Genomic DNA, 12,153 nt, shown 5'->3' with positions numbered 1-12,153 from the left:
CCAGGGCATTGATAAAACTGACAACAAAATAGTCTACCCAGTGAGCTGAACCTGTGACATGAGACCCAGGTCAGACTTCTGTAGAATAGTCACACACCTGAGCTATGATACCTTCTGGCATTAGTAAAATGGTTTTAGGGGGGAAAAATTAGTAATATATGAAGGAGTCAAATTCCCTAAACAGTAAGTTACTATGTCCTCAATCCTAAAGAGACCTCTTCTGGAAAGGTATTTAGGGTCAAGCAGAGCAAAAACAAAAAAGAGATTCAGTTAAAAGTGGTAAGCCCAGTAAACACACAAAACCATCATTTTTAAATCCCTCTTCTCACCTACTCATAATGACCACTCAAGTAGAACAAAAATCTAGACATTGTGGCCAAAATTTTGACATTTAAGCCCTAAGAGGAAGCAACTGCTGTTGAAATTCCAAAAACCAATGATTTGGAGAGCTAAAATTGACCTTGTATGCTAGAATACAGCCATGTATAACGTGATGCTGTAGTTATGAAATAAATACATTTACTTCTTCAAACTATAAGAAGTAAACCAAACTTGCATTAGTATGTGAAAAGCAGACAGTGAAAAGCAGAAAGATCTACGCTTTGGGATAAAATATATCCTCTAAATAGAAAACTAGTAAATAAAGCAAACACTTATAAATTCTACACTCAGATTGGAAAGCCTTTGAGGCAAGGGTTTTGAGTCAGTGGCCAGGTTTGGGCTACTCACTATGGGGAGAAACCTGTCAGAGAGGTAAGAGTGGGAGACCTCCCCAGATTCTTACACGCAGGGAATGAAATTCAGTGGTGAAAAAGCTCTCTAAAGCCTTGAAGCTTAAAGTGTAGTCCATGGGCCAACAGCAATAGCTTCACCTGGGAGCTTGTTAAAAATCTCAGGCCCCCCCCTCAGAACCTCCATTTTGGCAAATTTCCCCCACGTGATTTGTGTGCAAATACAAGTTTAACAAGCACTGATCTAAAGGAATAAGGCATTACAGAACGATACAGCCCATTCCAAATATTGGGCATAGATTTAAACTTCTGCATTTCCAGCACATCCCTTAAGCCTTCCAAGATACCACCACCTTTAAGGTGAGCTCAGCATCAAGTGTACAATGAGTCAATAAGAAGAAACAACACTAAATGCAGAGGTTAGAATGACCCACTCCTCATTATCATTCAGCTCCTCCAGCTGAGCCCTAAACTGGAAACCACCCTGGCTCCAAATGCCAGGGGGTTGGAGGATTATGGGTAGAGATGACAGAAGGGCAGGCACATGCATATCTTCCTAACTAGCTGTCCCCACACCTCCATCTGTCAACAGTGGCACATTCATGCCCCTTAGCCTGCAAATGGCCTGCAGATATGTCTGTTGGCCCACACAACAGTTCAAATTTGAATTCATTCCCAACATTCATAAATCTGGAACTTTCACATTAAAAAAATCTAAACACCTAATTCTCTTCCACAAATCAGAAAATCTGGCAACACCAGACCCACATTCCAGCACGGGGCAAAGACTCAGCTGTCTCACTTAGATGTTGACCAGAACCTCCTACACTCCCTAGGGTCTCCCCAACACTATAGCTGAGGTTGCGTGTCACTTGCAATTTGTTACCTTCCATTTGGTCTGCTTCACTCATTCACATTCCCAGCCTGACCCCTATTGGCTTTTGAATTTTTGACCCCTTTATTGATCTCAAGTCATTCAACCTATCTGAATTTATTCTTTCATATGTGTAATTCAGGAAAAGGGGCTATGGCTTATATCACCTTCAGTTGGATCAGAAACCTTTTGATCTGGAATCAATCCACTGAATTACACAGTACCTCACCTTAAATTAATACTATGATTTTTTTCTACATAATTCATTCCAATTCTGACATTTTAGCTATTTTAACTATTTCTTTTCAAAACTGTGAATCATAGTCATAAACAAGAATTAATAGCAAGAGCAGCCACAGCAAAATCCATTGTTGAATCATTCTTCCAGATTCATTTCAAAACTTGTATATACTGAAATGGCAAACTGGGCACCTGGGTGGCTCAGTTGGTTGAGGGTCCAACTTCAACTCAGGTCATGACCTCCTGAGTTTGAGCCCCACACCTGGCTCACTGCTGTCAGCACAGAGCCCCCTTCAGATTCCTTGAAACTTTTTCTGCCCCTCTACCAATCGCAGTCTCTCTCTCTCAAAAATAAACACAAACATTAAAAAAAAAAAGAAGTGGTAAATTCTATGAGGGCAAGTACCTTTGTCTTTGTTTACTGACATACCTCAAGCACCTAGAGCATGCTCAATAAATACTTACTGAATAAATGAAGGAACTTTCCCAAGAATGATAAATTCTCAAAAATTCATACACAGATTTTGAATGAATGCCTTTAATTGCCAACAAGTATATGAAGATTGATTTGCTAGCCTAACTCTATTTGGGTTCATCAAACAAACCTTTCTATTTCAGTGACTATAAAAACCAGCAGTAGAGAGAAGACATGTTAACAAGCCTAAGCCTAGTGACCTATCACAACTTGTTTTGCAACAAAACAATGTCATGTAAACTAGGCAAAATGGCTACACTGAATTATGAGATTTCATCTGATTCAATTCTATGTACCCACATCTAGAATCTTGGGTCATCATCATAATCACCATCATCATCATCATCCCAGTCTTATAAAGCTGGACAACTGTCACAGATCACTTATCGAAAAGCATTTATGGAACATTTACTGGCGTGCCAGGAATTAAGCGCTAGATGTCTGACTTCCTAACTAAAAGATATGTCCTATAATACTATTGTATGTATCTCCAAAACCATGATGTTTATTAGATCTGTACACAAGAAAAAATTTTCCACTTTTAATTGTCTTGAAAACTTGGTCAAAAAAATACATTCCTAAGAAACTGAGGCACAGAGAAATGAAGTGATTTTCTTGTGGTTATGGGTTATTTAATGGGAGGGCTACAAAAGCATCTCCAGAGTTCTCACCACTGCCCTACACTGGTTTTATAATAGTCATTTTCAAAATTTAGCCGCTAACCAAAATGCAAGCCAATGAATTTTAGCCACTCAACAAATGATATGATGAGCAAATGTATCTTCAAATAGCAAAGTCTAAATTTTGACCAAATTCTGGTATATTTATAAACATACCAACAATCAATCTAAAAAGAGCTTGCAATAAAGTACATGCATCTTAGCAGAAAACTACTGTGATACAGTATTTCAAGAACTAAACCTAAAATAAAATTGTTAGAAATTTTCCTTCAACTTAAAGCTGCCCCAAATGGGGCCTGTTTTATGGAGTATGAGATTTCAACGCCCTTTCACTCTCCTCTTTGCTTTTGGATTGCCTGACTGAAGAAATGTGGATCTTCCACCTCCTTTCTCTTTGTACACTGTACAATAACTAATTTGACTCACCTTTCTGTAGAAAATACAAACAAAAGCAAGACCAGGTCACTGCTACTCACATGTCTGATGGCCATTCTAAGAAAGAATTTACCAAACTCTTCAGCACCAACAAATGTGAGTATGCTTTTCACCATACATCTAGAGCAAGGTAAAACTAAACTAAGAAGGAAATGGTAACAATAACCAGATTCTCCCACCTTAAATACCTTTGGAACTGCCCATAAACTAATACAAATAAGAAATATAAGTGTGTATGTTGCTTTCCTCAAATGATCTGCATTGGTCATTTCTGAATTCTTGACTTATTTGAGTAGTCACAAATTCACTGCATTGGTACACAAAGCTCCACCGTTCAAGGAGACCAAATTTTAGAGCTGTGGAAAGCCTGCCCTCCAGAATAATGTATTCTAACAAAAATCTCTGTGTTCTATTACTAGGTTGAAGCTTTGTTAGTAAGATTCCTATGACCACATAAGCCTTTTTCAGTTGCCTGCTTTTGTTTAGGGTGATTCTTAATGACAAACAACATGAAGACAGGAAAAAAAGGGACAACTAACCCAACCTACTTTTCCTTATAGGCTTTTCCCTAAGAGAGCAAGCATATTTAGTTCCTCCAATATTTAAATACAATTCTCATTGGAATCTCAAAGAAGGAGGTTAAAAAACAGAAATGCTGATCCAAAATCAAATAAAACCATGGCGCAGCTTCTTACCTATAGGTAATAATTGTGAAAGATCAGCTTTTTTGTACCAGAAAGCATTTGTATCCTCATAGCCCAGGCCATTTGGACTTGAAAACTTTAACTGTAAAGCACAAATGCACTTTTCCAAAAATCTTCCATCATAGTGCCTACTACAGATACCTTCATAAATTTCCTTACAGAAGCTGCATAATCCACCACAGAAAACCAAAGTGTTATTCTCTATTATTAAACTCAGCAGAAAGCTCTATATGCAGCAACAGGAGGCCAGAGCAATTAACTCTGTAAATTGAAAGGTTTAAAATTTTTGCATGACCTTTAAAGGTCAACACAGTTGCCCATTCACATGCATGCAATTATACAGCGACTAGTTCATAACAGCAAAAAAAAAAACCAAAAAACAAAAAACAAAAATATTTAGTGAAACAAACCTTGCATTCATTAAAAGCTACTGTGCACTGCCCAGCTTTATGTCAAGAGTTAGTTTTACATAGCCCACAGAGGCAAAAAAGTAAGACACTTGTCGGCTTGTCCCCATTTTGCCAAAGTACTAAATTCAGCCCCACCACCATAATTGCTCAGAATGCAACACTGTCCCATTAACCAAAATACTCTGTGAATAATTTCAAAAATTTACTGTATAAAACAATATAAATATAAATTGAATTAAATTAGTATGTTTGTGCTTTGCCTACATAGCACAGGGAAAGGGAGCTATACCTTTGCTAATTGGCCATTCAGAGGAAATCACAAAATTACAGCACCTATGGAATAATCTAGGAAATTGAAGGAAGTGATTAAAAGGGCTTTATTATAAGCATGTACACACTGATTCCTTAGTTATAGCTCATACCTCATTCATATGGATCGCTGTGAATAAGATAGAATATTCTCCTTATAGCTTATATATTGTTTTCATCTGAATCACAAAAGTGACCTGAAAGTCTTCTATTTTCCAAAGGCAGTATCGATAAATTGGCAAAATAGGCCAGAATTTCACGGATTCCAGTTACTAGCTTGCCTATCATCGCAACATAGGATGAAATCCAACATATACATGTGGTACACACATTGGGAAGTGGGTGAGTTTTGGAAATCGAACAAATGTGGAATCAATATGTTTCTAGAAAATATGTAGATACCATGTGTAAACCAGAGTAGCATGCTCCAATGTAACACATGGTTTGTTTTAACTGTGGAGGTGCATAGTTAAGAAAGATCACATACAAACATATAAGTGTTTTAAATGTGTTGAAATTCCCAGTCATAGGCTCAATAAACACAACCCAAGCAACTCTACGTAAAGGACAAAGCTGTTTGGTTTTTTTTTTTTTTTTTTTTTTTGCATTTGTAACCTAACAAAAATATCTCCAAAAGAAAAACTAAAAACATTTGTAACCTAACAAATAAAAGTGCCTCCAAAAGAAAAACTAAAGAGAAAAACATACTACATGCAACAGTGGTCCAAATAGCAAAACTCAATTATAAATGACCTTGTGAAACCATGGATGCAGTTACACTGTAGGTCAAATCATGTAAAATAGTGAAAAACTATGTACCTAAAAATGTAGACTTTTTAAAAAGTCATTCTTTCCTCTTTAACACAAAACCAGTATAATACATGGGTGCCATTAAATGAATACACATATATGTATATGGACATACAGAGATATAAAGATTACATAGATAATACAGAGAAATATATTTAAATACTACTTTTCTTCACATTCCAACAAGTCTAACCACACTTCTTAAATTTCTGTTAAAAATAAGAAAATAAGAATTGCTTGCTATATTTCATTGACAAGGACACGTGAATCACTGTGCCAAACGAATAGAATCAGATTTTCCAAGAATGGCCAAATAAATCAGTGGTCGATGACAACTAAAAAACAAAAAATGAACGGGGCCCACCTTTCCATCTCCCCTGTATCACACTATGCTCCAGATCTAAGCAAACCAGATCTAAAGCAAAACTTTTCTCTAAAAAGACTTATGATAACCCCCTTGTGAAATTATTCCTATTCTTCCAGTGGTATAGTAGTATAGTTCTCCGAGTAGTTTAGAATAAAGTTAACCAAAGAATTTTGGAACAAAATGGCTAATATACCATATTATGTATCATTAAAAAAAAAAAAAAAAACAATGGTTTGTAAGAGAGATATATGTCAAATACTGTGCAAGCATGGGAACCAGATAGGAAGTTGATTCAGTTAGTTTGGCCTTCATACCCAGCAGCAGCCGGTGTTAATGCATTTCTTCTCTTTGTTTTGATGGAGCCCTACTAATGACAAGTTGATGAATTACATGTGTAAATGTCAGGCATAGATCAAAGGGGACTATGTTAGATGCTTATTTTACTTCAACTTAGTGTTTTTCACCAAGAAAACAAAACTGCATTGCACAGTAAAGTTCCTTATTTTTACTTGAATCTTCAATGAACAAAACAGCTGCAGAATAATACGACTTAATGAGGCATCCCTAATAAAACACTGGAGAAGTAAAAGCAAGCACACTGAACTGTTTGCACTCTGGTTGTTTCATCTTCTCAAATCTATTAGAGGTAACTGATGACACTTTGGAACATTCCTAGTTTGGAGAATACATCAGAGAAGCAAATGGTCATCAGTTTGGAGCCACAGCTGAACTTCGGCAGAATCTAACAATACCTTTTACTACAACCCATGATGATGCCTGGAAAACGCTGGAAAGGCACATCTCACCCTACGTGTATAGGTTAATCCATAGCTGCAATTAGTGATAAATCAACCCTAAAATGCACTTTCAACATACCAATATCCAAAAACACCTTGTAAAAGAATCATCATTAAATACTATAATGGAGATACTAGATCCAGGACCACTAAAATTTTTGATAATATATAAAATAATTTTTAGAAAATCATTTATCACCCCCTAAGTTTCATCACTTTATAAATTTTTAAAAAGGTAAATGGCCATGTCTAAAAACAGATCATTTTACAGCTGTGTCATCACATTTTATAACTTGGTGGTTAGTAAATACTATAATGCAGTATCTAAGCAATATGTATCTTTTTTGACACAGATCCATGGGCGTTTCAATGAATCTTCATTCTTGGTTAAAACAGCTAACATTTTTCAGATTCAAAAGCACATATACTCAGAAACCTTAGATTCCCCTTTGGCACAACTTGTAGCATCATAGGTGTTTGCTTTACATCGAGGTTTTTGGTTCTTCTTTAAGAGGTATTAGCATGGCACTATGCATAATGTGTAAGTTCAAGTATCCTCAACTACACAATTTTATTAAAGGCAAGAAAAGAATCAAGATTTTAGTCTCAAAAAATGCCACACTGAAACTGTGCTCTTCCTCTTAAGTCACCGGTGTCTAAGTGTTCCATCGGTAGTGACACTGCTCCCATAGCATCACATCTACAAATGTAACCCAATCTTTTCACTGAAAATTAAGAAAATAATCAAATAAGCTCCAGTGTGATAACTGATGGCCTCTCAATGACTACTGATGGCTTTAAAAAATTAGGACTCTAAAAAAGTCAGCATGCAAACAATTGACTCAAGATGAGATCCAAAACAGATAAAGTAGGCAAAGAGAAATATGAATGTGTCTGATGATTTTTAAGGAGGTTAGGTACCAATTCTGAAATTGTAAAAGGTTCAACCAGTCTTGAGAACACATGTGCAAACATGGAAAGGCTGGAGTAAATACAAGGAATCTTAATGCTTTGTTTTTTTAAGGTTTTAGAAGTGTTTTTTAATCTCCTTTGCTAGTTATTGCCATTTAGCACTTTACACAGAAATCTTAAATTAATTACTCATTTGTCTTAACTTACATTGCCTAATAGAGCAGTTTTAAAGTGTTAATTGATAACAGTCTGATTATTGATGTCTCCAACAATCTAGTTGGGAAGACAGGAACCAGATAATTACCATCCAGTCAATAGTCATTGAAATTCATCCTGTCCTGAGTGAAGGACCCTTACACACTAACTGCTTCGGGGGTACTTTTCAGAGTTAAGATTGCATATAGGGTTTGTTTGTTGTTGTTGTTTTTCCAAGAATGATTTTTGCACAATTCAAGAGGGGATTTACACTCACAAAAGGAAGATATTTTCTTTTCTTACTGCCACAAGTCAAAGTCAGCCAGCACGAGGGGGAAGAGAGGCTAGCTAACCACTACAGTAAGTACACATTTGATTCCATACCCTTCAGGCAATTGTTTTAACACTTGGTCAGGAAGTGGAATACTGAGTAGAAAAGCGACGCGTCTACCCGAGGGCTCAGCGAGCGCCTGCAGTTCCTCCTTTTCAAGTAGAGACGAGATAGCTCAGACTGCAGTTCTAGGAGAAATAGGGCGACGAATATCAAACTTTCCTTTGCAAAGGCAGTTTCTGGAAATAACACGTTCCCCACTGACAAGTGCAGATCAGTAGCCTAAAGAAAACACCTCTTAGTAGGAACCCGGCCTTTTGGAACAGAAGGGGGAAGGGACAGCAAAGCAGCAGGGCAGAAAAGCCACGTACCATTAACAAGATTTGGGGAGGCACCTATCAGGAAAGAAAAGTATTTTAAAAAATCGTTTCTTGAAGCTGTTTTTTTTTTTCTGAACGCTGTTGGTGAAACGATCCTTTCCCTAAAGCTGTCCTGTAGAATCCTTTACCGAAGCTTTGCTTCATTCAGTCATGAAGTGTCCGTTCCCAAATCTAAGAATATCTTTAAAACACGCGAGGCTCCAGAACTTACCAAGATGATTCTTTATGAAAAGAGTTAGAGGTGGGAAAATCAATAGCCTCATTGAAACGCCCACCCTCTGCAGACAGGCCCGAGAATTAACTAATCAGAAGTGGACGGAAAGTAGGGATTTCAGAAAGGCGACCCGACACGTCCCACCGATCCTCCCTTGAACGCGACCCCCAACTCCTTACGAAGAGTCCAAAATGGTTACCAGGCGGGATGGGCTTGTGTGAGGAATGGCATTAAACCCACTGCAACCCTCGGCCGGGCCGCTCGCTGTGTTAAGAGAAATGGGGCAGAGGAGAGAGGGAGGGCACCGCTCCCCGAGCCTCCTCCTTCGCGTGCTCTGAGCCCCTCTCGGCGTCCCTCCACCCCCGCCCCTACCCTGACCGCCCGCGAGGGAGGTGCCGGGCGCCCGGCCCGCACCTGCTCTCACCCCTCGCCGTCCCGGGGCGGGCCCCCTACGGCCCGCGACCCCCGGGTCCTCCAGCTGCCGCCCGCTCCCCGGCGCCGGCGGGGAGGGGAGGCGGGAGACGCGGCTCGCACCTACCTGCAGCCCGGCTTCCTGGTGGCGGCAACACCTAGCGACGCTCCTGCAGCTTCCGCGGGCCCGCGCCAGCCTTATCGCTCTTGCATCGCTTCCAAGATGCCAATCCGCCGTCGCCGTTCAGGGGCATAGGGAACCCACGTCTGGTGTGGTGTGTGCTCGTGGAGGGCGTGTGAGGGTGGCCCTGAGCGCGCGTGTGTGCGCGCGCGTGTTTCCTCCTGCGATGGCAAAGAGGGCTCAGGAATCTCTTGACATCCACACTGGAGTCCCCCTGAAAGCGGGTGCAAGGTGGCGCGCGTGAACCTCGCCTCTCTTCCCGGCTCTTTCTTCCGCGGTGTCAAAGTAATCAAAAGACGTGTTTCCTGAGGCAAAAGCCCGAGCCCCGCAGACCTGGCCAGCGCCCGCGGTCGCCCGCGGTCCTCAGCGGGTGCGTGGGGTGCGCTCTGCTCCCCCGAATGCGAGAATCGAGGCGGTCTTGCAGCAAGTAGCTCTTATTCCATCTCTGATCCGTTTGCTCTCGACGCCGAGTAGACTTTTCCTCTCGCCTGCGTCGCCTCTCCCTCTCACAGACACACACACTCACACATCCTCCGTCCCTCTCTCCCGCCCTCCCTTTGGCTCTCGAGGGAAAGGCAATTGGACGGAACGATTCACCTTCAGGAGAGCAGGCAGGCTACTCCCGTTCCCTGGCTCTCGCGGGTCCCAGGTCTCCAGCGCGGAGGAGTTGCCGGCGAGGCTCGGGGCAGCAAAGAGCGGCTCTGCGCTCGGCGGTCCTCGGCCCTCAAAACGCCGGCCTCCTCGGATCAGCTGCCCCTTGTTCCCGCTCTTAGCACACAGGTCCCAGCTGGTGCCCTCTCTCTCGGACGCTTTGCGCCCAGGCCACTTAGCAGCAACTCCTGGCCAGCTGCAGCCCCTCAATCCCGCCTCGAAGTGCTGCGGGCAGAGCCCCACGCAGCCCCGCCGCTGCCCCCCTGGGCATCGTGGGCTGGAAGGAAGGCAAATCCGCCGCTGTCCCCTGCCCCCAGCACGCGGCCGCCGTCACCACCGACAAGGTGCGACTTCCAACATCGAACACGAGCGAGCAGCTGTTGCCCGTGTCACTTCGCTAAAGGCGGGAGGGAAGAGAGGAGGGGCGGGGGAGGGGGCCCAGGAAACAAATCCGGATGACCAGGCGGAAAAAAAGTAAGCGGTTTAGTAACCGAAACCCGCTCCCCGCCTGCCACCCCAGGCGCTGTACTGTCGAGACACCGGTGGTGTCTTTCAGAAAGTCACCGTAAAGGGCAGGACCCCCTGGGTCCACCCAGACCCCTTATTCCAACCAGGCTGGCTGTCCTGAGAGTACGGAGTGAGGGCCTCCTTGGATGGTGCAAGGACCACGCGGAGAGAGAAGAGGTCCCGACACCGCAGGTTGAATTAAGCATTAAAGTGGGATGGCAGAACCCGGCGGCGTGGCCTCCCTCCGGTCCCTGCCAATAGCCTGTTCTGTTAGCAGCCGCGGCTGCTGCGAAGAGCGAACTGCGGTCCTGCAGGAAAGGAGACAGTAAAGGATGAGAGGGCGGCAATCGGTATAAAAGCTGGACTATGTCTCCCTCTAGAGGGAGAAGCGGGTTAGAAAGCTTGACTGGAGGTAAGTAGGACTCCCAGTTTCTCCACAAAGAAAAAAAAACAGCATCTGGTTCCTGAGAATTTTGCATTTTTACAAATTCCAGCCTCTAATGGATTTAGAGACAAAATTTGCACTGTCACCCTATGTAAGCAGAGTCCTTGCTAAAGGAACATCGAGATATTTACAGAAATATAATAGCAAGAGCCTGGAAGGTCATGTCCTTACAGGTTTGGTCAAATTGGCTGTTGGTTTAGAATGCGTATGAACTCAAATGAAGGGTCTTCTTAGGCTCGCTGTGATCAAGTTTGGGATGAGCAAAACTTAATCTAACGATTAGAACATCATAAAAAATGAATGAGTAGCCATACTAGATTTAGAAAAAGATAAGAAAATCTGAAGCAAAGAAGATGCTGATCCACAAAATCTTACATACAAGTCCCTTACAAACTGGGAATGTCTCAAAGATCTTGTTTCAGAGCCAACATTTATACCTCTTATTCAACTAACTGGTAATTTCCAAGGTGACTGAATTCCTCCCAGCTCTAAGTGTTGTGCTTTGATAACTCCGATTTGCTGAAATCATCGACAAACTAGGCATCGCATGCTCCCTTCACCAGCTATAAAATAAAGGTAACACTAGTCACCATATTTACAAACAAATATGGAATATATGTTTCACTTGTTAGTGATTTTAACATGCTTTGTAATTCAAACATATTTTATATCTGAAAGGCGTCAAGTAATTTAGGTTGGCGTGGTTGTTTTAATAAAAGCGCTACAGATTTTGTTTCGTTACTTCAGTCAGATTCAAGCGAGCTTCTATCTGTAACCTTAATATTTAAGTGTTGTGAACTTGCTAATTGAAGGCTTGCTTTCGAAATGTTTCTGCATGTCTGACTTACAAAATATGTACTTATGTTATGATTAAATTCCTTCCCATTCACCATTCACTCTGAATTTTTGAAGCGATTCTATTTTAACTTGATAATTGAATTTAATATAAGCCTAAAGAAAGAAAAGAACTTATAAGAAAATACCTTAGACTGACAAGGAGCCAAAACCAAACCAGGTGAGGATTGCTATTTTAGCTAATTTTCCTGTGGTACATTTGAATCAGCCTAGCACCTGACAACCATTTCAGGTACCCT

At 41.4% G+C, this 12,153-nt stretch overlaps 1 protein-coding gene across 4 annotated transcripts in view; it reads right to left on the bottom strand.

Moving 5' to 3' along the window:
- TAFA2 (TAFA chemokine like family member 2) overlaps positions 1-10,457 on the bottom strand; it is a 480,159-nt gene extending 469,702 nt beyond the window's left edge. Inside the window, exon 1 of one of the 4 annotated variants that reach the window (XR_002081513.2) lies at positions 9,064-9,163. Coding sequence is in view for 1 of the 4 variants with exons in the window: in XM_019454962.2 (XP_019310507.1) it covers positions 9,064-9,095 (32 nt within the window). In the remaining 3 variants the exon portion in view is untranslated. Of the gene's footprint in view, positions 1-9,063; positions 9,164-9,402 lie in introns of those variants that run through there. The other 3 variants (XM_053895994.1, XM_019454963.2, XM_019454962.2) reach the window with 3 other exon arrangements.
- Positions 10,458-12,153: the final 1,696 nt, after the last annotated feature.

Source organism: Panthera pardus, unplaced genomic scaffold (genome assembly GCF_024362965.1).
Source record: "Panthera pardus isolate Hobbes unplaced genomic scaffold, ASM2436296v1 HiC_scaffold_6, whole genome shotgun sequence".
Lineage (NCBI taxonomy): Eukaryota > Metazoa > Chordata > Mammalia > Carnivora > Felidae > Panthera > Panthera pardus.
The sequence above is the reverse complement of the archived record's forward strand: the minus strand, read 5'-3'. Positions and strand labels throughout refer to the sequence as shown.